This window comes from Heteronotia binoei, chromosome 6, assembly GCF_032191835.1.
Source record: "Heteronotia binoei isolate CCM8104 ecotype False Entrance Well chromosome 6, APGP_CSIRO_Hbin_v1, whole genome shotgun sequence".
Lineage (NCBI taxonomy): Eukaryota > Metazoa > Chordata > Lepidosauria > Squamata > Gekkonidae > Heteronotia > Heteronotia binoei.
Window position 1 is genome coordinate 85,784,193 of NC_083228.1, and position 26,726 is coordinate 85,810,918.

The window sequence follows — 26,726 nt, forward strand, 5'->3', positions numbered from 1 at the left end:
AATCAACAGAGGGCAAATCTATTATAACCAGATTTGCTTCCATATAAGGACAATTCACATTGTACACTCATTGGTGTGGTGCCTTGGGGGAGGGGAGTGGTTGTGAATTTAAAAAATAGCCCAGCAGAAAGCCCACCAGTGGAAGGGGCGGGAATTGTGGGAAGAAGGGAAAATAAAAGATGAATACACCAGAGGTGGACAAGGAGATTCAGATATTTACACATTCCCTTTGTAACTCTTCACATTTTCTTTGGGTTCTTTCAGAAAAGGTAATACCAAAGCAGGTGTGGGAAGAAACACAGTAAAGTCAGGGAAAACCTGAAATGTGAGCCAACTTCATGAAGATGTGTGGAATCTTCAAAAAACACTACTGCCCCTTTTTTGTGGGAAGGGAGAGCACAGAGCAAAACTGTCCATGAGGAAGAAGTCTTGGTGTGTAATACTTTGTGTTTCCTTGCTGGAAATAATAGTTAGAGCTCCCGCTTTTTTTTCTGCTGAGAGACACAGTAAATTTGAAATTGAACACCTGGTTAACACCAGTAACTGAAACTGATAAAAAAGAGACCTTCTTCAGTAGACTCTTCTGCTTTTTCAGCCTTAGGTATCTCCTGGATTTCTGCAAAAAAAGAAGAGGTGCATTATTCAAATTCTAGCCGGTACTACCAGCACCACATGTTCCTGGATGTAACATAGCCCATCTCCAATCTTCCAGAAGTAATCCACTTCTTTTCATTCAGAACTAAGGATGGGCATAGTCCAGAAAAAAATGGATCATGGAGATTCAAGGTCAATGGGGTTTACAGACCATGAACCTCTCCGTTTAATGGACCAGGCCACAGTCTGTTTGGTTCATTACTTCATCCACTTCTGGTTCACTTCCAGGTGAACCAGAAGTGGATGAACTTTCATGCCACACAGCTTTGCAAAAGCAATTTAAAGGGAACGTTCCCTTTAAATGGCTTTTCAAAGCCAAGCCAGGAGCACGACTTGCAGAGTCATGCTCTATGAATCAAGCATTTAAACTTTAAATCCCCCCTCATGTCTCTGGAGTTGTGCGGCCTTGGTGACATGCCTCCACAAGGTGCTCTACAAAGGTGGCATGATTCTGTTTTTTAAAATGCCTCTTTCCTTCCCCCAGTTGTGCCACACCAGCCATCCACAAGTGAAAGGAAAGTGATCCTTCACTTGTGGAGAGGTGCTGACAAGGCAGTGTGATTCCAGAGAATGACAGGAGGATTTTTAAATGCCTCCCTTCCCTGAGGTGACTCAGTGAGAAGAGGGAAAGGATTTAAAGAGACTTCACTCACGTGAGCGAAGTCACCACTCAGCCTTCACTTGTGCACTGTGAGGCTTTTGCGAGGCCCCCCTGACAAGGTTTTTATTAATACTATTGTATTATCATTGTTGGATTTATATCCTAGCCTCCCCACAAACAGGCTCAAGGTGGGGGGGCAACAGTTAAATATAACACAATAATTCATGCAGGGTTAAAATGGTTAAAACCAGCAAAATTTCTGGAGTCTACAAATGCCTCCCACAAGTGCAGGGCATATGATGACTAACACAAAGACCTATTCAGTGGATGCCATAACGATTGTTAAAAAAGGCAGTTCACCCGGGCGGTGTATGAAACTCCTGGAAGAGTCATGAGAGGTCCATGTCAGCAGGATGGCTTATAGACCACAAACTGGGTCCCAATCTGTGGAAAAATTAGGTCCATGGTCTGGTCCATCCTTATTCAGAAGAAAAAGTTTCTTCAGGAATTCATAGCATTGTGTCAAAATTAATTACTTTGCATGCAGATGTCATGTAAGTATATTTGTATGCATATCTGCTGTAATTTGTAGGGTTTGACATGAAACCACTTCATCATTAAGGAATAAATATGCAAGACTGGTCTTTAAAATGCCAATAGGCATGAAATAATTGAAAAGTGCCTAGATGAGTGTACAGTGACTCTGAGGAACAAAAACAATAATTGCAGATTTCAGTATACAATTCTTACTGAAATTTCTACTTGACAGAATCACAGTAAGCAAACCTGTCTTCCCCTATTACTGAATCTCAGGAGCAGCACCAAGACAAATATTTAGCGGTCTGAAGTCACATATACTTCCTTCAAGCACTTTAATGATCACTCAGGAACTTTCACCTAGTTTAGTTAAAACCAGTTTTCTGAAATAAATGGGGGTGTCTTTTGAGCTCCAGGAAGAACAGGAGGGGAGAAGAAGACCAGGACAGCCATGGGTTCCATATTGCTACCCACAGCCTTACCCTTTTTGGCTGGCTGTATGATGCTGTGACAGGCTGAAGGGGTCAGGTAAATCAAGCAGACAGAGGCAAGAATTTTTCTCTCTTGTCTGCACTGGATCTTGGAAACCTGAAGGTAGGCCAGGCATTTGGTGCCCTCCCCCAGCAAATGTCTACAATTGTATGAGGAAAAATGGTGAGCAGAGGACTAAAACTGTGCTTCAAACCATTTGTGTATAGGTGACACAAATCTCATCGTAAACTCAACTCCCCGCTTGCCCACCAGTTGATTCTGAAACCTGATATAAGTGTATTTAACAATGTGGTCTTTCATACATGACTACAAGCAGAAAGCACTTTAAGCGGTAAATTTAAAGTTATTCCCAGACTTTCAGTCTTTCTTTATAGCTCTGCAAAAATTCAAGGATTAATGTACTGCTGCACTGCATTTTCTGCCAATCGATGAGTATGCTGGACTCTACCAATGACAGAGAAAAAAAAGGAGCGATTGCTTTCATTCCAGAACTAAGAATCCTTATTGTCTGCTAAACCTCTAGAGACAATTAAGGACTTTAAGCCTCTTAGCATCATAATGAAAAGTCTGACTATAAAAACTCACCCTTAACAGCTCTGCTTTAATGCAATTTCTCCCTTTAATCAATCTCCAACTGTAGAAACATTATTAATCATTAACCCTTGATGTGTGGTTTGTACTGGTATTGCAAGAAATCTTAGTCTCTAGGAAACAATCTGTGGTTGTCACTATTTATACCAGCAACTAACTCTGGAATAAATTGGTCTTTTTTTGCTTCTAGGCTTCTGTTTCAATTTTAATGCCTCAGACACCGAGATCAGAGGTGGAATGTTCAGAATAGCCTTAGAACAAGAGTTGGATCATTAATTCTACTGTGTGCTTTGAATGAAGATATAGTCATTGCAGAATTTCCTTATCCACCTGACTAAACTTGCTCATGTATTATATAGCTGGTCAACAGACAGAAAGAACAGACATATGTTGATGGTAATCCACTCATCCTCATTATTGGACAATACCTTGGGCTTTGCTAGAAGACAGAAGTTTAATCTGCAAGGCAAAAATAAATAATTAAAAGATCAACTTTTGCTTACAATGCTTAGTAACTGCTTACTTATTATTAGCATCTACACAAACAGGAATAATTTCAAAACAAAATCCTATAAGCAGCCCTTATGTGTGTTGAATACTTTATGCCAGGAAATGGGAAATAGGACCAGAATCTCTATGTGGTGCTCCATTGTAGTTAGGTACATTCTTGTAACAACCTGATTACCAGAACAAGTTAGATACAAATTTGTATCAAGAGATCACTCAGACACGTTTCCCATCTGTAGTCTGAATTGGCTATAAAATCATTCCAGAAAGAACTGCATCATGTGATTTTGCTGACTTCGTGCTTGGCTCCCACAACAGAATGGACCTTCAAAGCCATTACTTTGGTTTCAAAAGATTCAAAAGCCTCACTTGTATATGGCTCAGCCTCAAGGGGGGGACAGAGAGTTTTTAACATGGCTGTGGCCAGGAGGTAATATTAAACTTACTGTTTTCTCTTGTGATTGGATGACCTTGGCCTGTTGCCTGAGTTTTGCAGTGAGTGATGTCATTTGTTGCTTGTTGTGTTCAGCCATTTTCCACTGGTCAGAAGATAAGGAGGCCCGCAGTCTCTCATTTTCACATTTCAGCTGGAAGGAGAAAGCAAATAATATAGAGATTTGAGAATTATCATTTTGTATTAATACAAATTCCTTGGTACAGTACAGTAGGCGACATTCAATTGGACCCACAGCTAAATAGGGCTGCACTGGCATTTGATTTTCCAGTAAGGATTCAACATTCCAAATGTACACATACAGTGTATCACCTATGTATTTATTAAAAAATATTTTAAGTCTGTCTTTCCCTACTAACAATGTGTCTTATGTAAACATAGCTAGCATAAACAACTAGCATACATGTACTATGTGGACATTTTAATACTTTGTTCTTAGAGTTTTAAATGTCTTTTAAGCTTCATTTTTGTAAACTTGAGGTTCTTTTGGCTAATGAGGTAGCATACAAATATAGTTAAAAATATTAGCAATGCAAGTTGTTACTGAGCATCGCTCTTCACCAGATTCCAATTAAGCCACAACACAGAATGATAGAAAAAGCACTGTATTTGGGAGGCTGATGTGGATGGTGACCAGGAGGCTGTGTTTTTTTAAATGTGAGCTGCACAAATTGACCCAACTGCCCTGGAACAGACATTTGATGAGAAAGCTATGTGATATCCTCTATGGTGCACATACCTCTTCCTTTTCCATCTGGTGCACCTTTTGAAGTTCATTCAGTCTTTTCTTCCACTGTATTTTCTGACAAAGTAAAAGATACCCCAATTTTATTCACAGCTACTGCATGGTATCTTCTGTCATTAAGGGTACATATATATTTACTGCCTTAGTTTTCCAGTCTTTGCACTGAATCTGACATATGAATGAATTAAAATGACATATGGTGTAAAGCTACTTTAATGTAAGGTCAGATAATCTTTTGCAATCATGTCTTTCTGATTCAATGATCTATTGAAAACAATGGGAAGGATCATGCAGAATTGTGCTGCTATTGCTGGCACCTTCCTCTGGCACATGGAGCCTTCCACAGGTGGAAAGACCTCATTCATCTGAAAACAGTTTTAATTGCCAGAAGAAGCCATGGCCCCTAGTGGAACTAATCTGTGGCATCCAGCCTCTAAAAAAATGCTGGCATTTTGCTTGCTGTGTAACATTCCCTTTTGGAAGGGTGACCATCTCCTCTAACACTTACCTACCAAGATATACTAATGTTTAGTGCTGCAGTACTCATCTTTAATTGCTTGTTGAAGTATAACTGCCCTAGCCAAGCGAATGTCTGCCAAGTTGCCTTGCAGCAATCCATCTGCTGTCTCTCTTTTCTTGTAAAATGCCATTATGAACAGCTTCATTTTAGTGATTTGGCTCTGTTTAGAAGACCATGGAGTTTAGCAGACTGCAAATATATTAGTCTAGCTAGCCATAATGTATAAAACAGTAAGAAATGAATTCCCTGAGGACCACACAGATCAAATCCTCCACACTTTCCTACCTCTTGCTCTATCTTAGTCTTCATTTCCTCTAGCTCTCTCTGTGTCTTGCTCCATTGATGCTTATCATTGAAGTCATCATCCTTCAGTATTCCCAGATTGGAGCCTTCCATATTCTTGGCTTGTAGTGCATGAAGTTTCTAAAGAAAGTATAGCTGGTATATGTAAAGTGTCAAGTGTCAGAGGGCAACCTGCAGCACTCCCAAGGAAAAGGGAGAATCTCTGAAAGCAGGTTTGCAGTTGAAACAGAACAGCCACGGAGGCTATATGACATAGGCCACACTACGGAGGTATTTGCTAGAAGGGGCATAAGCTATTCACTGCCTCGTTTCAAGTTTTCTCTTCATTGGAAAAGGAGATGAAATGTCAGTCATCCTCCACAAATATCATTATAATTGGCTCCATGCCTCCCGCTCCTCCACAATTTTTTCTACTTAGGAACAGCTAAAGAATCAAGGGAATAACTTCCTCGATTTGAAGTCTGCTAACTTCGGTTCAGTCTCTTAGAGATGTTTGCTGGAACAAAGTCTGAGAACTCCTGAGGGAAAAAGCACCGGTACAACAAGAACTGGTGCTGGACTAATACAGCTTATCATAGTTTTGCTGATGCATTTATTGCATATTTTTTCTCAACTTGTATGTACTTTGCTTCAAAAACATGCTAAAGAACAAACTATATTTTTTAAAAAATCTGTAATAATAAAAGGGATGTATATGTCTGTTTGCGGAAAGCACAAATAATAAGAAAATAAAGCTACTACTTTGAAAATTGGTTACCAATTTCAGGATGATCATAGGAATTGCAATATCAAAAATGAAGAGAATCAGAACATTCCTGTACTATTTGCAGTGGAAACAATGGTTTACTTCCTAGAAGCCAAGAACATAGAGGCAACACAGACAAGGAGAGTGGAAAATATCCTCTCCTGTACAAAACCAAGGGAGCTTAACAATTTCTTTGAGTTATAATTCAAAGACTATTCCTTTATTTGCAAACCTGTATTTCATCAATGGTTGTTTTGGCAACCACTGAAACTCTGTGAAGTCTATGTTGCATCTTAGTACCCAAATGGAGAAGGCAGCAGGGTGTTTGAAAGGTATGTAAAAGAAACAAACCAGAAAAGCCTAAGGCATATATGTTTTCCTACAGATGGGTGCTGGGCAGTATTACTGTCACAATAACCATTCCCAAATTAAACCAAGTACACCTGACAGGACAAATGGTACCAACAACCACAAATCTGCCTTAACTTTAAAAAGCTGATTGACACCACCTGTATAATAAAAGCACCCTGTGTCTCCCATTTACACCAGCAAAGTTGCCAACAAGAACAGCTACCACTGAGACTCCTTATCTCTCTCAACCGCCCCCCCCAGTACCTGCCTAAATTAATGGTAACTGTGATGACTGCTCCAAAGTCAACATCCTGTGTCTCCATCACGGTTCAAAAGTCTAAGAGGAGAATGGTCAACAAACTCACAAATCATCTTCATTGTCAAGAAATTTATTGTAATTTGTAATGTATGTAAGTGTTTATGTCACTCAATGTCTTTGTCTGTAAATGTTACCAGGATTTGCACCAATGTATAGCATGAATCAATAGGCAATTACCTAATTAAGTCTAGAGGTAATTTGTCACACCTGTAAAGTCACACCCAGTTGACAGGTAGATCCTTTTGATCTAGCTTTGACAGTTTAACATCTGAATCCAAAGCTAGATGACAGCTCTCTAATTAGATCATGTCAGTGACTGGATAGCCAATTAGCCATTCAGAATATATTCAGGCTAGGTGCCCAACAACATTACATCATCAAGATCCAGATCCAGCATGATCAGGATGTGCATTCAGTACTGATGATAACAACAAGGAAGACGGGACATGAAGATGTCTGGCCAGTGTTGTGAGCCTAACTATGAAAGTATCTAGTAAGTAGGCTTAGGTTAATTAGCCAAAGTAAGCTGCACAGTCCAGCGTAGAGAAAGGTTGGCTAATTGCCATAGGTTTTGTTTCTGTGTTCCTCTGTGCATACTGAGTTAATTTTAATAATAATAATAATAATAATAAATTTATTTTTATATCCCGCCCTCCCCCGCCAAAGGCAGGCTCAGGGCGGCTAACACGACACGGTATATACCGTGATTACAGTAAAATACAATATTATTGCAAACAATTGGACAGTTAAAACAAATAAATTACATTACATTTTAGTTTGTTTTTATATCCCTCTTTATGTTTCTCCCCCCCCTTTTTCTGTAAATAAATTGTATATATTTTTCTATAGTTTTGTCTCTTTATTCTGTAGACCTGGGACCAGGTAATACACTTGACCACAAGAACCTATGAGGATATTATTTTAAGTTTTCCAAAGTTATTTTATTTAATTTTCTCCCCTCCTTCTAGCAAGCCTCAAAGGGCATGGCATATACTCCCTGGGCCTGGATGTCTGTTTTGACATGTTAGCAGCTGGGTGTTTAATAATAAATAACAGCTATGGTTCTTGATATTCAGTTCATGCACAGGTGAAAAAACTGTGTGTAGATTTCATGTTGAGGGGAGCCATCCACTCAAGCAAAAAGTCTTGCAATTGTTAATAGACAACTACCCCAAGTTAACAAACCCTCAGAACTGTATATATTTCTATAAACACAGCTATTCCTAACAAAAGGAACAACTTAAAAAACATGGAAATCATAATAGGATGACCTAAAAAAACCCTAAGGGGGAGGGAGGAAACCCATTTACTCACATAAAAGAACAACATTTACTAAGAAAACACTGTTAACACAGAATAGGTCAAGCTGAACCAATACTGAAATTGTAAAAGAAAACACACTTTACAAACTGTGCTGTAGTTATACTATTAAATATGGTTGGCTTAATTTACAAAACTGTTGCTCTGCACATGGGCAGCATTATATAGATGCTCAAGTATAGGGGACAGAAGACATTATTTTAGCTCCTAAAGGTAAGACCAATCAATGTAGTATATAAGGAAGACTTACTATTATAATCATTTTGCTCTTTCGGTTCCAAAATTAATGTTTTATTTGTTAATATTCATAAATTATTGTAAATCTTCAGCATATATGCTTAGATGCAAAATTGAATAAAATCATTTATATTTTATGAATATATTATTCATAATATATTTCTTAATGAAATATATTATGAATAATATATTTCTTAATGAAATTAAATCTAAATGTTGTGGGGTTTTTTTGCAACATTCTAATGAATGGTTTGTTAAACATAATACAGAAAATACTTTTCAATGTAGCAGAAAAAGATGGATCCCTAGCTCGTTGTTGTTGTTTTAAAACCAGATGCATGAAACCAGGCCCTAAAGTCATGCATGGCAAGTGCCAAATGTTGAATGAAGCATAATTCTAACCATGTGACTGAACTTTATCTCTTCCAGGAAGAAAACTGCTTCAGGTATTTCATTGTCCCCAAGAGCCCCACTCCATGCTCATGATAATCCTATTAGTTCAAGTGGCACATAAGGCAAATTAGAAGCCTAAGAAGAGTGTGCCATTGCATTGCAATCAGCTCATGGCGACTCCATCCATGGGGCACTCAAGCAGCAGTGGTTTGCCATTGCCTTTCTCCATATAGCAACCCCAACAGAGGAACTGGCTAAATGCTCAATTAGAGATAGCTCTTAAGACTTCTACTTTTGCTGTTCTGGTTTAGTGCTAAGTTGTGCATGCTGTAGTGAATACGGTTTATGTGTTTTTATCATTACAATCAGTGGCTGAGAATTCTTAGCTCTTTATGTGAATCAAACCCTTCCTTTATATATTCTCCATATTTCCATGCATAAATCCCCCAAACTATAATTCAAGTTTCCTCAAAGGAAAAACCTTGTTAATTAGTTTTGAACTTTAATAGCAACCTGATGATTAAATACAACATACCAGTTTATTGAAAGTGGAGAATACACTGAAAAGAGAAAGCCATGCTTTGGCCATACCTCTTCCAAGTTAGAATTCTTGTTGGAAATGTCCTTGAATTCAGTGAGGAACATTTGCCGGAGATCCTCCATTTCCTTTTGAAACTTCCTTCTCTCCTCCTCTTTCCAGCTTTCAAATTTCTTCCTTCCCTCTTCTTCTCTTTGGTGAATATTCTCTGCTTCCTGTCAAGGAAATAATGATAGGGAATGGGTTAGAAAAAAAGAACTGAAATTATAGAATGGTTGGAGCTGCTTCCAGGAGTCTCAACTCAACAGGCACTCAAATTAATCAAGGTCTCCAAGGCGGAAACATAACATTGAAACATTTGAACAATTATAGAGAACATTTAAAATTATAAAATGATCCAACAACATGTAAACGACATCACAGCCAGGGAAAGGCCAATAATGACTACTGAAGGGTATGTCAAATGAAAGAAAAAGTCTTCACTCTCTGGCAGAAGTGAGACAGGGAGACAGATAAATCTCCCTGGATACGGAGTTCCTAAGTTGGATTCATTTGGATACTCAGGGACAAATTAAATGTTAACATTTTAAAAAGGTGGGTCTATGTTCCCTGGTCCTATTTGCAGTTGCAGGTAATGGCCTCTAAAAAGGTACTTAAGGAGAGGAAGGACTCCTCCATGTGGAGGCAGTTTTGCTGCTCCATGTAGAGTATTTGTACATGTGGAGCAGCAAAATCAGGGAAATAACTCCCCCCCCCCCCCCAACAGTTTTTGCATAGGGAAACAGTTTGGGAGGTGACAGGAGCTCTTGGCAACTCCCACTTTTAAAGAAGCTGTTCCTTTCAGTTGCTCTGTAGCTGGACCCAGTTCTTTAAAAATTGTACGCCTAGGAGAGCCTTACACTCTGATGATCAACATCTGCTGGTGATCCCCAGCCTGAGCAATATCTGGCTGTCCTCAACCAGGTGGCACTCTGATGGAACACCCAACCTGGTAGAACTCTGCCAAATTCCAGCCAGGCCTTGCAGGATTTACTGTCTTTCCACAGGGCCTGTAAAGCAGAGATAATTCACCAAGAATTTGGTTGAGGACAGCAATGGTTCAAACTGGGACCCCCACTTCCACTCCCCCCTCACCAAGAATTTAGATAATGCTGCAAGACAGCAGCATTATTGGGACTTTGATGCAATCTGCTTTTTAAAGAATCTATGTTTTACTATTTTTATATTGGCTTTAATGTTTTTGTGTGTACCTGATATAAACTAGCTTGAGCGCTGGGAAAGGCAGTCAAACATCCTCATCCTCCTTAGCCTGTTGGAAAGCTGAGACAGCTTGCCTGGAAATTCAAGCAAGGGTTGGACCAGATGACCCAGGTGGTCCCTTCTAATGCTATGATTTTATAGGAACAGAAGGACAATTCCTTTCCATTATTTCTGTTTCCATGGTTGACAAGCAGAATTCCCTTTCCATTATTTCTGTTTCCATGGTTGACAAGCAGAATATCACATTTCTGTTTATGACATCAGTTCTTTTAAATTGTCAAACAAAGGTATCTGAGGGCTCATTTTTTTCTTTTTCACATTCTCATGGTTTCATACCTGAGCCCTGCGTTGGCTCTCAGTCTCCAGTTGGGCTTGGGTCTCCTTCAGCTTGATCTTCAATGCTTCAATCTCATTTTCCATTTGATCCACCTGTTTTTTCTTCTCCATCTCTGCAAAGATGATTCAGAAAAAAAGGAGCCATTAGTGAGGGCCTCAGCTACATATTACTATCAGTTTGGTATTAGCTTCTCTGGTATTAGCTTATCAGCTGCATTTAACTATCAGTTTGGCATTAGCTTCTCTGGAATGGAATGCCTGCATTCTTACAATAAGATCAGTTATTTACCAAAGAGGGGACAAATTTTGGCAGAAAGCCTGCACAGTTAGATATATGTTCATCTACTGGGCAAGAAAAGCAAACAATGATGTATTTCAAAGTGTACCTTATTAAAGATTCTTCACACTTTTCATTTTTAAATTTAACGCTTTGCGGGGGGGGAGAGCAATTAACTTTTTGACACTGTGTATCAAATAGTTCAATGCTTTCATGAGTATGATGTCTGAAATTCCAAACTTTGTTTAATTTAAATCCTAATTTATGTCAAAAACATAATGATCTAAATAAATCACTTATTTAACTGTTTAGCTGCACTGATGTTTTATTGTTGGTTTTAATGGTTTTATTATGTTGGAATCTGCCCTGAGCCCGCTATGGGAAAGGGCGGAATATAAATATATGGAAATAAATAAATAAAACTAAGCGAGAAAAACACATGAAAAGCTGGATCCTACTGATCTATTGTGCTAGTGGTGACATAAGACTCCTCTTTACCTTAAAGAGCCTTCACCTGACAAAGAAGTCTCTACAGGAGATGCCTTGTGCCAAAGGAAAACACCACTGTTAGCAGAACAGATCTGCAGGATCCAACCCAGAGTTATGTGCTTAATATAACTGATTTTTCTTGCATATACATAGGTTAAGCAAACATTTAAGGGTTGTTGCTGGAAAAAATGTCTATCATGCTTGCAGCTATCTTTCCTCTTAAATTTTGTATGCTTGAGTGAATGACAATTTGTGAACTCCCCTGCCACCTCTGTGCAACTTTGGTAGGTTTCCTATTAGTGCTAAATAGGTTTATAATTTATGTTTTGACAAATATGAGAATCCTCTTTATCATTTAGAAGTCTAATTCAGTTACAAGATACACTTTCCACAGTTTAAATCTTCAAATTTAATGTGCAATAGGTAGTATGTCCCTTCAAAAGTGGGAAATTCTCATTTTTAACCTTGACTGTATCAACCTTTCTCAGTAGCTTCACAGACACAATTTCTAATCAAGTCACTGACAGCTTATTATACTTAAACATCAGCTAAGACATTAGATCATTTGGAGAACTAATATAAATAAAGATAAGTGGTACATTTTCCATCTGTTGAGAGCTAGTTCAAGGAACTTTTTTTAATACAAAAGGGTACTTCTCCAACCTTTAGCCCATGAGTTCTGACAATAATTATGGAAAATCACTGGAAATAGCTTCAGGAAAACAGGGTTGGATTCAAATGAGGAGGACCCTTTTGATCACCAAAACATCTATGCTGGGGATCATGGGTCTTGCACATACAAAACCCATGTGGGATAAGGGCTGTAATAAGGAAGATAATGAAGTGAGACTGAAGCGGGAAATGGATGGATTCAACCCACAAATAGATACCAACCAAGGAAGTGTAACTGCAAAATCAGATTTATGAAACAGTTCTCCAATTATCATCCTTGACCCAAAACAATCTTAAAAAAGGTTATTTAGTGATCCTAGGAGAAAAACAAAATCAACTCTTCATCACCATTTTTAGCCTGAATTGCCCTCCACAGGGGAGTTCAAGATGAAATATCCAGGCAAACTCCCAGAGCTCACCAGCTTCAGTGGCTTCAGAGTGCCTGCGTTTCATGTGTGCTTGAAGGTAGGAGTAGTTCATGAAGCTCTTATCGCACAGCTGGCACTAGGCAAAGATAGAGGAAGAAAAATAAGACCCAAGGCCCAACATGGGAAAAAAATCCCCAAACTGCTTCTGTCATTTCCCCTCTCTTTTTGCTTTCATAGAACAGAAAGAGACCAAAGCCTATCTATAGTTCTAATGCTATTGGCTAGCCTGATCTCATCAGAACTCAGAAGCTAATCAGGGTTGGTCCTGATTAATACTTGGATAGGAGACCACCAAGGAAGTCCAAGGTTGTTTCATAGAGGCAGGCGATGGCAAACCACCTGTGAATGCCTCGCCTTGGAAACCCCATCAGGCCACCGTCAGTCAGTCATGACTTGACTACTTGACTTCACCTCCACCACCAATGTCATGAGAATAGAAGTCACACTACCTGAGAAGCCTCTGTTCATAACAAGGTGCTCTTTATTTACAAAAACTTATCTGGAAAAATTCAAAGCAATGCTTGTTTTACTCCCACTTGTCTTTTGACCTATCTTCTTGCCTGGTCTTTCAAAAGAAAAGCAGCAACTGGCTATTGTTAACCCAATACTACAAAGTTGCTATAGAGACATGATAAAGGAAATGGCTAGAAAATGCAGTAAAACACAATCCACCAGCTTCAACTGAAAAGTTAGTATCCCATCTGGTGTAGCCTTTTCTCCACAATTACCTTTACTTCCTTCCAACCCCCACCCCTCAAAGACTACAACGCCATGCTGGGAATTATTAGGAAGGGAATTGATAACAAATCAGCCAGTAAGTATCATAATGCCCCTGTATAAATCGGTCTCATTTGGAGTACTGTGTGCAGTTCTGGTCACCACACCTCAAAAAGGATATTATAGCATTGGAGAAAGTCTAGAAAAGGGCAACTAGAATGATTAAAGGGTTGGAACACTTTCCCTATGAAGAAAGGTTGAAACACTTAGGGCTCTTCAGCTTGGAGAAACGTCGCCTGCGGGGTGACATGATAGAGGTTTACAAGATAATGCATGGGATGGAGAAAGTAGAGAAAGAAGTCCTTTTCTCCCTTTCTCACAATATAAGAGCTCGTGGGCATTTGATGAAATTGCTGAGCATTCAGATTAAAATGGATAAAAGGAAGTACTTCTTCACCCAAAGGGTGATTAACATGTGGAATTCACTGCCACAGGAGGTGGTGGCAGCTACAAGCATAGCCAGCTTCAAAAGGGGATTGGATACAAATATGGAGCAGAGGTAGATAGAAGAAAAACAAATTATTCATGTTTTGTGGCTAAGAACTGATTGTGAACAAAACACACAGGACCAGATTAACACATGTTTAATCCTAAACTATGTCCAGTTTAAAAGGCCTTATACTAGGGTTGCCAGCTTCCTGGTGGGGTTTGGAGATCTCCTGGAACTACAACTGATCTCCGCATTGCAAATTCCTCTTGAGAAAATGGCTCCTTGGAGAGTGGACTTTATGATATTATACCCCTCAAACCCCCTTCACTAAACCCCACCATCACCAGGTGCACCCCTATATCTCCCACAATTTCCCAACCCATACTATTACGAATTGTAATCCAGCGATTTTTTTATGTGAAGCCCCCCTCCAAAAAAAATAATTGGAGGTCCTAAGCTTTAGCTTGTGCATAAATCCACCTCTGAAAGAAGGTGTACCTGCACAGGCTGAATTCCACTTGCCCTAGCAGAACTCACCTTGTGGTAGTTATTAGCTCCAGCTTGCAAGAGTAACTGCTGGGTGGAAATCATCTTCTTCCGTCTCCTGCTTTCTTCTTTTACTTGCTTCAGCTCTTCAGCTTGCTTATCCAAGTCTTGCTTGAGACGCTTGAGATCATTTAGGGTGGTCTGCTGCTGCTCCTCCTGTAGTGTCAGACTCATGCTCAAGTACTCCTGAGAGTGCAGCAGGTATTCTATGGTCAGCTGAGCCATCTTAAGAACCTTTAAGAGAATGGGGTCTACTGGCTGTTGACAGTAGGGACACTTCTCTGCATCCAGGTTGCAAAAGGTGATGCTATTGATGTTCTCCTGGAGGGTGGCAAGATCCAGTTCACGAGCCACTCGCTCCACATCAATAGCACTGAAGCGTCGCCAATCAATAGTATCTCGCCGTGACTGGAATTTAAAAGTTGGGATTCCACTGAGACTGGCCAGCATGTTTCCAAAGAGATTCCCACTGCTTGGACAGTTCATAGGAAATACAGATCCTGGAATACCAGACCAGTAGCATCTGGCTACAGGTGCTAGTAATGGGTAGTAAGTATTATATGCAAAAGGCTGGGGGAGGAAAAGAGTATATAGATGGGTTACAGCTCAAACAAATGGATAATAGCATGTTTGCAACACAGTATATTCATGCATTTGAAGATATAATCAAATACTTCATGAAGTTTATAAAATTAATTTCATCAGTCATTCCATAGCTTTGGAATGTAGCATTCCACCATACTATTCAGGGCTGCTTCAGGTTCAGGGTGGCTCTAAATACTACCTGAAATGGTTGTTCCTCCTCCTCTGAGCCCACGTCACACCCAAGCAGACACAAAGGGCATGTAACAATGGCTGCCATTGTTTGCCACTGCTTTTCCATTAGGCAAACACAGAAACAACTGTTCCCATGCTTGCACTCACTCTTGTGAGGTACTTGCTTGCAAAAGCCATGAAAGGGAACTTGATAATGGCCCAGATAGTATTCAGTTTTTTAAATGGATTTTGCAAGATCTCTCCCACTCCCATTCTGCTGGCCTCAGGGAGTCCACGCCAGCAGAAAAGGAGGAAAGATCTCAGATATTCCCTCAAACATCATGAACCAAATGGGAGGAAAACAGGGAGATTTGTGTGACCTCACAAACTATGAACCAGGATAAACCTCCTTTCCCCCATCCATCCCTAGGCCTTATAGCTGGCCAAGTATCTCATGGGTTGGTTATATTGACAAACTGATTTGTCATAGTTACAATGGAGAAAGGAGATTTAAGGAAGGTATATCTTAATGTAGCACTACATTACCACTTCAGCTGCTTGTATTGGAAATGTGAGATGTCTGTAAAAGAACTCTATATCTCCTTGGGTAAGACTACCATCACCACAAACTAGAGAAAGAAAGCAGGTTATTGCACCTTCTGGGAAGGTGGCAATCCTTCCTAGCTGCTCAGGTCCTAGGAGTTGCCCAGTGAACTTGATAATGGCCCATATAGTATCCAGCTCTTCAGTATGACATTATTGTGTGTCAGTTTGATATCTGAATGGTCTGATGAATAATTTGAATTCAAATTTTACTTTCAGCACCTGCACTAGGAATACAGGTGGATGTGGCAATTCCTGCAAAAAAGTAAACAGATATACACAAAGCATGTTTGCACTGTCCTTAGATATTTATACTGATTTTTCAGATGCTTAAAAGACTATAAAAATGTACATCACAATTTGTGTTGCGCGTATTGTTACCTACGGATGTAAAACGTTAGAGAGCTAGTGAGAAAATTGACCTCCTGACAGAAATATCGCATATTTTTAGAAGCTTAATTTTGAAGATCTTGGCTTTTGTGTTCATTATGTGTCATTCTGCATCTACTAGAGACACAGTTCTTCTCTGCATCAATTATCTGAATAAAGACTGACACATTAATACTATCACCTCATACTGTACAGCATTGTATGCACAAGTTGATTTAAGACATAGGTTGCAATTCACATCAACCACAGACAAATCCAATTCACACACCCTTTTTAATACACAGAAGAAAATGTTTCTATAACAGATTGCCTTCAAGGATATTGGGAGGTAAAAGATCTTTTAAAGTACAGAGAGGAATCTTTTTTGGGTTATTCTCAGTTTGAAGAATTACTTTAATGTGTAGAAGATTAATAGTTTGTTAAGATACAAATTGTAGTTAACACTATTAACATCTTTTAAGTCTGCGAAAAATGCAACATAGCAACATGTATTTGAGTTAGGGATGCCAGCCTCCAACTAGGACATGGGGATCCAGAATTACTGATCTCCAGACCCCAGAGATCAGTTCCCCTGGAGAAAATGGATGCTTTGGAGTGTGGACTCTATGGCATTGTACCCCTTTTAGGCCCGTTCTCCCCAGACTTCACTCCCAAATCTTGAGGAGGCTTCCCAACCTGGTTTTGAGAACCCTACCTCCCCATCCCCCACCAGCAGCCAGGGGGGACCTGGCAACCTTACCTTAAGTGCAAGAATCAGGTTCAAGCACTGCATTTCCCCCATTCACAATGGCATGATAAATGCTTTTTGGTTTGTTTGTTTGTTTGGGTATTATTTCACAGTTGTGTAAATTTTCATTTTATTTCAGATTAAAACAACTTCTTGTATCTAATTGTCATTCAACACTAATGACTATTATCTCCCCCCCCCCCACTTCTATGTAAAACAGATATACTTAACTAGGTTGTATTATGCTGGTATATGAATCCCTGTTTCAGCAATTTTTTTTGTTATGGTTCAATAAAGCTTGAGATGTGGTTACAGGAAACAAAGCTTTAAAATACTGCACCTTCATCTTAAATATTTGCTTTTAACATTTTATTATAAAAATTATTTAATGTACATTATGCAATTTTATAAAGTCACTTACAAATTACATTATTTCTAAAATAATACATACCATGTTTTCAGATTAGAACAACATTTCTATATGATCTTGACTTGAAACATATTACACAGTTGTGTTGAACAACAGTATGTTACTAGGTGTGTCTTGTGGGTTGGTAACAGGACTCCAAAGTTTAGCCTTCTGTAGATATAATGCACCATAGCTAAGCAGAAAGCTCTAAGTGGTTGAATACTGTGTGCATTTGTTTGAGACTCCAGTGTGAGCAAACAATGATCAAGACAGGCAACTGAGTGATATATTTCTCAGTGCATTTTCAGAAAAGCTGAACTCTGCTATACTAGTCTAATTAACCATACTGCTCAGGATTGGCGGCACAAATAAAATTAGGCTAAGGATGAAAAACATCTCTATGGTGAAACTCTTGGTGAAAAAGCAGAAGGGTCTGCTTATGACATACTGTCTCAATTTTAGCATCCAGGAGGGCTGCCAACTTCAGGTTCGGAAGTTCCTGGAGATTGGGGCAGAGCCTGGGCAGAGTGGCAGGAACTCAGCAGGGATCTGAGGCTATATTGTCCACTATCAAAAGCTGCCTTTTTTTTTTTTTTTTACAAGAGAGATTAAACTCCAGGAGATCGCCAGGCTGTACATGGAGGTTACCATCAATGGAAAATTACTGTAATGCAATACTAAATATTAATAAATATTCAGAAACAAAAAATTGCAAGAAGCGTATCATTATTACTACTATTAATTAATTCACACCAAAGAATCCATACATATACAAAGCTGCAATTATTAAAAAATTCTATTGGACACAGAAAATACAGCAAAAAATTAATCAGTATCCTGAAAATCAGGTAGGTGCATTAGAAGTCCAATGACAGAAGATGAATTCCACTTAGGATAATCATCCATTCCAAAGATATCACATGAGAAATCCCAGGTAACGGCATTCTTATGTTGTCGAAGGCTTTCATGGCCAGAGTCCATTGGTTGTTGTAGATTTTCCAGACTGTGGGGCCTTGGTATTGTGAGACCTGGCAAAATGGCAGGTCTCACAAGGTCAAGATCACGGCCACACAGCCCAGAAAATCTACAACAATCGATGACAAACTTGTTTCGGTCACCTTCTTCAGTGAACACATTTGTACACATAGGTAGTGTTATTTCCAAAGTAAAGCTATTAAAGCCAGATTCCATGGGAATCAATAGAAATCAATCTAATCATGGGCACCATTCAAAGCTGCAGAACACAAATAAGTAAACATTCCTTTTCCTATGATAGTATAGGCTGTTTATGCCATGTGTTTTGTCGGCAGAACTTTCCACCTCAGGCAGTGGGCATTCCCAGACTGAAACTGCCCACAGAGCTGACTAACTCTGGCCACACCCCCAACACCACCCCCAACCACACCAGCACAGGGGCCTACACCTCAGTTGCACTGATGGCTGGATGCTGCACCCTGGTTCTGGTGCCCATGAGCAATGGGGTGCCTTAAGGTGCATGCGCTGACATAGGTGCCAGTTACACCAATGCAACTGAGACTCATGCTGACATAACTTACACCAACGTAGGGGTAGGTTTGCTCCCAGAGTGTTCAGTCCCCCCTTAGGGCTGTGCTGTTACATACATTTAACTTACATTTACTTTGTAATATTTAATCTTTCACTTCTATTTAAGCACCTTTTCTATCTTTTCCATCTATCTTCATATCTGAATAGATGTTAACTATGCCATTGTCACATATTCATTCAATTCCTCCATTCCTTTAAGTCTGGACAATCACAGCTTTCTATTTTGCTGCAAATATTACTCTTGCTGCTGTCACCATATATTTAAATAATTCACTGTGTATTTTTGTAATATTGCTTGGTAAAACATTCAATAGCATACTTTTTAGGTCCATTGCAAACTTAAGTTTTAGAATCTTTTGCATTTCTTCATACATCTCTAGCCAGTATTTTCTTGCTTTCTTTCACGTCTAAAGGTAAAGGTAAAAGTAATCCCCTGTGCAAGCACCAGTTGTTTCCGACTCTGGGGTGATGCTACTTTTACAACATTTCCATGGCAGACTTTTTAATGGGGTGGTTTGCCATTGCTTTCCCCAGTCATTTACATTTTACTCCCAGCAAGCTGGGTACTCATTTTACCGACCTTGGAAGGATGGAAGGCTGAGTCAACCATGAGCTGGCTACCTGAACCCAGCTTCTGCCAGGATCAAACTCAGGTCATGAGCAGAGCTTGGACTGCAGTACTGCAGCTTTACCACTCTGCGCCATGGGGCCAACTATATACACTCAACATCAAGAGGCAATGTCAATGGCAAGGTTGGCAAATTGTGTCTGCACTGAAACCATATTCTTAATAAGCCATTAATGTTACATAAAATTTGAATTGTTACCTACAGGTGAAGAATACCCGGTAACCTGGGAGCCAAGTCCTAGCACAGGGTCAGAATATATTATATCAGACAAAGTTCTTTCATTTATCACTCTCTAACGCTAGGAGACAACACAAAAATAAAGACCTGTTTGAGATTTCTATGCTACCATTCAAACAGAAGCACTGACATAAAATGACAGCTGCATTTTAAAAAATTAAAAACCAAGCTAGACAATACATTTGCAATCATCAGCTACAAGGCCAAGTTGAATACTGAAGCACAGAACTATAGTAATCTCACTATACCTCAGGAAATCAACTGCAGATTTTCATCCCTATACAACACTTGGTTTATATATTGCACTATGTTTACATCCATTTGCACATAACATCCATTTGTGCTTTTGTCCAAACTGTCATTTATTTCTTAATTGGCAAAATGTTTACCTTTATGACAAGAAAGGAAGAGAAAACTTTTATGGTGCAAGAATTTTTTGTGGGAGCAGTGCAACAGAGTAATTTCCATAAAGAAACCAAAAGACTCATTTCCTGTCCCACTGCTGTTGGATCCATGTACTTTCAGACAGAATATTCAGTGTCAGCAGTGGACAGCAAATCATTTTAAAAGCAAAGCACTGGTAACATTTTTATTGCTCTTACCGCAACAATATCAAATATTAAGCACTCTTCTACCTAAGAGTACAATGTGGGTTTATTTCCACACTTTGGGGACCTGAGGCACTGAGAATCAGGTCTGCTCCTATTTGCATAACACTGTTTAAAGACCCATGTTCTTCATCTGCATAGTCTGAGCTCTAGTTCATGGAAATGTTAGAGCATGACAGAATCTTTAGAACTGATTTTCATGCAGGGAAAGACACTTGCAAAAATTGGAGCAACATGTGAGTATGGAAACAGAGCTTGTATATTGCAAGGCCTTCTAGGAATCCAGTGGGTCACTATGCATTCTGGGATTCCTCCCTGTCCCCCAATCCGTTTTAATGACTCAGGCCAGCTAATGATCTGTGGGAAAAAAAATTACTTCCATTGTAACACTGCCCACAAAGGGAGTGCTTTAGTACTTTCCAAGCATGAACTGCAACTACTCACTAGTATAGGTTAAAAGATCCAATAGGTTAAAACAATGATAATATACATACTTGGGGCACTTTTAGCATGGGAGTTATAGTCCCTTCTGCCACAGTGATTTCCTGCCATTCAAAATCAAGCCCGCTGTCATTTGCAATCTGCAAAATCCACCTTTGGATCTTTGTCTTGCTTGCTAACGAACACTATATAACAGATGTATATATTATTCAATTATTATATACTGAATTATCAACATAAGAACATAAGAGAAGCCATGTTGGATCAGACCAATGGCCCATCCAGTCCAAAACTCTGTGTCACACACTGGCCAATATATGTGTGTGTGTATGTATACACGCACACACACACATATATATGTATACTGTGGCTAATAGCCACTGATGGACCTCTGCTCCATATTTTTATCCAATCCCCTCTTAAAGCTAGCTATGCTTATAGCTGCCACCACCTCCTGGGGCACTGAATTCCACATGTTAATCACCCTTTGGGTGAAGAAGTACTTCCTTTTATCCACTTTAACCTGACTGCTCAGCAATTTCATTGAACGTCTATGAGTTCTTGCATTGTGAGGAAGGGAGAAAAGGACTTCTTTCTCTACTTTCTCCATCCCATCCATAATCTTGTAAACCTCTATCATATCAGCCCGCAGTTGACGTTTCTCCAAGCTAAAGAGCCCAAAGCGTTTTAACCTTTCTTCATAGGGAAAGTGTTCCAAACCTTTAATCATTCTAGCTGCCCTTTTCTGCACTTTTCCCAATGCTATAATATCCTTTTTGAGGTGCGGTGACCAGAATAGTACACAGTACTCCAAATGAGACCGCACCATCGATTTATACAAGGGCATTATGACACTGGCTGATTTGTTTTCAATTCCCTTCCTAATAATTCCCAGCATGGCGTTGGTCTTTTTTATTGCAATCGCACACTGTCTTGACATTTTCAGTGAGTTATTTACCACGACCCTAAGATCTCTTTCTTGGTCAGTCTCTGCCAGTTCACAACCCATCAACTTGTATATGTAGCTGGGATTCTTGACCCCAATGTGCATTACTTTGCACTTGGCCACATTGAACCTCATCTGCCACGTTGACGCCCACTCACCCAGCCTCAACAGATCCCTTTAGAGTCCCTCACAATCCTCTCTGGTTCTCACCACTCTGAACAATTTAGTGTCATCTGCAAACATGGCCACTTCACTGCGTACTCCCAACTCCAGATCATTTATGAACAAATTAAAAAGCATGGGACCCAGTACTGAGCCCTGCGGCACCCCACTGCTTACCGTCCTCCACTGTGAAGACTGCCCATTTATACTCTCTGCTTCCTATTAATTAGCCAGTTTTTGATCCACAAGAGGACCTGTCCTTTTACTCCATGACTCTCAAGTTTACTAAGGAGCCTTTGATGAGGACCTTTATCAAAAGCTTTCTGGAAGTCAAGGTAAACAACATCTATTGGGTCTCCTTTGTCCACATGTTTGTTCACCCCCTCAAAGAACCGTAACAGGTTAGTGAGGCAAGATCTTCCCTTACAGAACCCATGTTGAGTATTCCTCAATAACTTGAGTTCATCAATGTGCCTACTCATTCTGTCCTTGATAATGCTTTCTACCAACTTTCCTGGTATTGAAGTCAGACTGGCTGGCCTGTAATCTCCTCTGGAACCCTTTTTAAAGTTGGGGGTGACATTTGCTACCTTCCAGTCCTTAGGAATGGAGGCAGATTTCAATGAAAGATTACATATTATTGTCAGGAGATCCACAAGTTCAACTTTGAGTTCTTTCACAACTCTTGGATGTATGCCATCTGGACCTGCTGACTTATTAGTTTTTAATTCATCAATCAGTTGTAGGACCTCCTCTCTTGTCACCTCAATTTGACTCGTGTATTTCAACACCCTTTCCAAAATTAGTGGTTCTGGAGCGGGCAAACACTTCTCATCTTCCACAGTGAAAAAAAAAGGCCGTCATTATTATAAGAGGTGCAAGAGTCTCTAGGGGTGAAATGCACCTTTGTGTACTATGCACAGAAATGTATTGCTTCCTTTATCATAATCATAATCATGGAAGCTAGGTGTGAGAGTTGGACCATAAGGAAGGCCAAGCACAGAAGAATAGATGCTTTCAAGTTGTGGTGCTGGAGGAGGCGAGAGTTCCTTGGACTGCAAGAAGATCAAATCTGTCAGTTCTAAGGGAAATCAACCCTGACTGTTCCCTGGAAGGTCAGATGCTGAAGCTCAAATACTCTGGCCACCAAATGAGAAGGGAGCACTCACTGGAGAAGACTCTGATACTGGGAAAGACAGAAGGCAAAGGATGAGATGGCTGGACAGCATTACTGATGTAACTAACCTGAAATTGTACGGACTTTGGAAGATGGTGGAAGACAGGCGGGCCTGGCATGACTTGGTGCATGGGGTCGCAAAGAGTCGGACTCGACTGTGCGACTGAACAACAACAACTCAATAGGATCTCTGTTGATTATGGCTGAACCACCAATTATCAATTTTTGCTCTAATCAGAAGTGTCCCCATAAGTAGCACCAACCATTCAACTATAAGAGGGAATGATAACTATGTACCATGTGTTCATTGATCCTACTGGAACTAAATCTGGTTCCTGTCCATGTAGTCCCAACAATTATATATTAGGTCTCTGCATCCTATCTGCTAACCCCCCGCTAGGTGTTAAACAGATGTCTCTCAATAAAGTTCGGAGACTTGGGTTCTATTTCTAGGCTACTCTAAGATGCAATGTTTTCTATATTTATGAAAGCCATTGCTTTTTAGAAACACCAAATTGCAAACAAACCAGAAGAAACAGAACAAAGTAGGAGTCAAGTAGCACTTTTAAGACCAACAAAGTTTTATTCAGAATGTAAGCTTTTGCATGCATGCATACTTCTTCAACCAGAATAATTGTTCAGCAGTCTTACAAGGAAATCTTTTTTTTTTTTTAACTGGGTTTTGGTTTTTTTACTGCCTTAAGTCTATAAAGGAAGCATATAAAATGATCTATGCATCTCCTTGATGTTATTGGACTTGATGTCATGTCACTGGCTTCATTTATTTCAAACTGGAAAAAAAGCTACACACATTCACTACCTATAGTCTTGTTGCCTTTAAGTTTTTAATATTCTAGTTTTCTTACCTATTCTGACCTGGCTGAATTGGCGAATCATCGACCGGTGTCTAACTTGCCGTTCTTAGGCAAGATTATTGAAAGGGCTGTGGCACTGCAGCTTCAGAGTTTTCTGGATGATGCTTCCATGCTTAACCCACATCAATCTGGTTTTCGTCCGGGTCATAGGATGGAGACGGTTCTGGTTGCCCTCACAGATGACCTCCAGAGGCACCCGGACAGAGGTGGCTCGGCGGTGCGGATATTGCTAGACCTGTTGGAGGTGTTCTACGTGGTCGACCGTCAGCTACTGACCTGTAGCCTCGCCGACACTGGGATCCAGGGGTTGGCCTTGAAGTGGCTTTCCTCCTTCCTCCAGGGTCAGGGACAGAGGGTGGCGTTAGGAGACAAACTATCCCAATGACATCCATTTACGTGTGGTGTGCCGCAGGGAGCGGTTCTTTCTCCGATGTTATCCAACATCTACATGCGCCCCCTCACCCAGGTTGCCCAGAGGTATGGGCTGGGTTGTTGCCGGTATGCAGATGACACCCAAATCTGTTGATGGGTGGCCAGTCCGACTCCACCCTGGAAGATCTGTCTGCAGCATTGCAAACTGAGGTGGGGTGGCTCAGGCTGAGAAGACTGAAATTAAATCCGATGAAGACAGAGGTCCTGTATCTGAGTTACCACAGTTCAGGACCGGAGGTCCGTTTACTGACCTTTGATGGAGCACAGCTCATGCTGGCGTCCAAGGTTAAAAGCTTAGGGATGCTCTTAGATCCCTCTCTAACAATAGAGACCTCGGAAGGATGGAAGGCTGAGTCAACCTTTGGCCGGCTAACTGAATCCAGCTTCTGCTGGAAATGAACTCAGGTCGTGAGCAGAGAGTTCAGACCACAATACTGCTGCTTTACCACTCTGCGCCACGGGGCCGTCATAGCAAGACTCGGGACCAAATGAGGAGTTACAAAGAAATTAGCAAATTTTCAGGTTTGTTGAAACTCACCAGGATAGATGGTAAGCCAAAACAAAAGCAGTGTATTTACATTTACACAGTAAATGTGGCAAGCCAAAACAAAAGGGGTATTAAGGGAAGAAGCAAATAAGAATACAAAATCCTTCCTGGATCAGTCCAGTGGCCCAAGACCAATATCTTGTTCTGCAGTGGTCAACCAGTTGCCCTGCATGGCTAATAAACAAAGCATAGAAGCTTGATGTGGTCTCCTAGGAGTGGGATTTTTAAGGCCTGATGACAACACTCGCTTCACAAACAGCATAAAACTGGATTGTGAAGGATCTGGTGTAGTGCCTTAATGAGGTTAGGTGTTGTTTAGTGGATTTTTTTTTTAAGCCCAAGCTGTATTCAAGGTTTACAGGGCAAAGATTTTCATGCTAGTCTTGAAAATATAAAAGTTAGCCCTTGCTGGTTTCCATCCTTAATAGATAGGTCCCAACTCCTTTATGAAGTAGAAGTAACAAAAAATGTAGCAGTTCCTAGCCAAACTGAAAATTGGTTCTGCGCCATGAAAAAGAAAAGGAAAGGAGAAAAGCCTTATTTGTATTCCTCCCCACAACAGCCTCTCTTCATGTGGAAACTTGGCCCCGGATCTGCAAACGCAAGACACGTCAGCGGCTCAGAAAGGGGGAATGCGACCGACTATCCAAGGCCTGCTGACTTTTCCAGCCATCTGGCTCACAAGCCGCTGTGCTGCGAGCTTCACTTCCGAGACCCACGGGCGAAAAAGCAATTAGCAAGCCTGCATTTTACCCTCCCACCCTTTTGACCCTGTCCTTTATAATCCAAGCGTGGGAATGCCTGGCCTGGCTCACCATCCCTTTCCCCTGTAACCTTATCGCCACTCAAATCTTTTTATTACTCCCAATTTGCTGGGCTTTACTTATAAATCTGATTTCGAAAAGGGGTCTCAGAAGACACCTTCGGGAGCCTTGAAGCGCTGGAAACATTATTCCAGCACAAGCCCACCTCTCTTGAAACATAAACGAAAAGCAGCTCAATTAGAGCTAGGTGATAATAAACCGGGGGGACATGGAGGCGGCTTCGTAGATTTGTTCCTAAAGTTTAATGCCTTTTCCAGCCAACACGTAAATAGCTACAAGTGCTTGGTTGTTCAACGGAACCAACCAAAAGGGAGAAAAGCGAGGCCGACTTTGGAAGCCACATATGTATTCCCAGCCCTCCGCAGGCGGCTCCTCCTCTCCTTCCGCCCCGCGCCAATTTGCTATCAGCGCCTCAGAGCTCAATCCCAGTTTTAGATACCAAACAAAGGAAGTTCTTACCTGTCTTGAGAATTCATATTTAGGAAACGGAGCTGGGAGGTGCGTGCGAGAGAAAAGACTGGTCGAAAGCAGCAGAGGGCACAGGCAGGATTTCTTCGAGCTGTAATCCTCCTCCTCTCCGCCCAGGAAATTCAACCCCCCCCCCCCCCCCAAGTCCCCCTCCCTACAGCGACGAATCACCTGCGGCTAATTTGCAACCTCTCGGGATGAATCAAGAGCTTCGGAAAAGCCTCGCAGGTCTTTTGCTTAGATGTGAACAGCGGTGAAGCTCTCCCCAATTCCGAGCCGTTGCTCTAGTAACTTATCGAAACACAACGCCAGCGTTTTTATAAATTACTAGACGCCTTTCGCTGGGTCTCTGCTTGCTTAGTTTTGCAAGTAACGTCATTGGCTTCAGCCTCATAGCAATGGAGGGG

At 40.6% G+C, this 26,726-nt stretch overlaps 1 protein-coding gene across 1 annotated transcript in view; it reads right to left on the bottom strand.

Moving 5' to 3' along the window:
- Window positions 1-26,492, bottom strand: part of DZIP1L (DAZ interacting zinc finger protein 1 like) — a 41,712-nt gene extending 15,220 nt beyond the window's left edge. Inside the window, exons 1-10 of the mRNA XM_060242061.1 lie at window positions 26,311-26,492; window positions 14,514-15,092; window positions 12,761-12,845; window positions 10,904-11,016; window positions 9,361-9,522; window positions 5,387-5,524; window positions 4,576-4,638; window positions 3,829-3,969; window positions 3,304-3,334; window positions 566-616 (exon numbers count right to left, since the gene is read on the bottom strand). Of these exons, the coding sequence (XP_060098044.1) occupies window positions 566-616; window positions 3,304-3,334; window positions 3,829-3,969; window positions 4,576-4,638; window positions 5,387-5,524; window positions 9,361-9,522; window positions 10,904-11,016; window positions 12,761-12,845; window positions 14,514-15,008 (1,279 nt within the window). The 5' untranslated portion in view covers window positions 15,009-15,092; window positions 26,311-26,492. The remainder of the gene's footprint in view (window positions 1-565; window positions 617-3,303; window positions 3,335-3,828; window positions 3,970-4,575; window positions 4,639-5,386; window positions 5,525-9,360; window positions 9,523-10,903; window positions 11,017-12,760; window positions 12,846-14,513; window positions 15,093-26,310) is intronic.
- Between the last annotated feature and the right edge of the window lie 234 nt (window positions 26,493-26,726).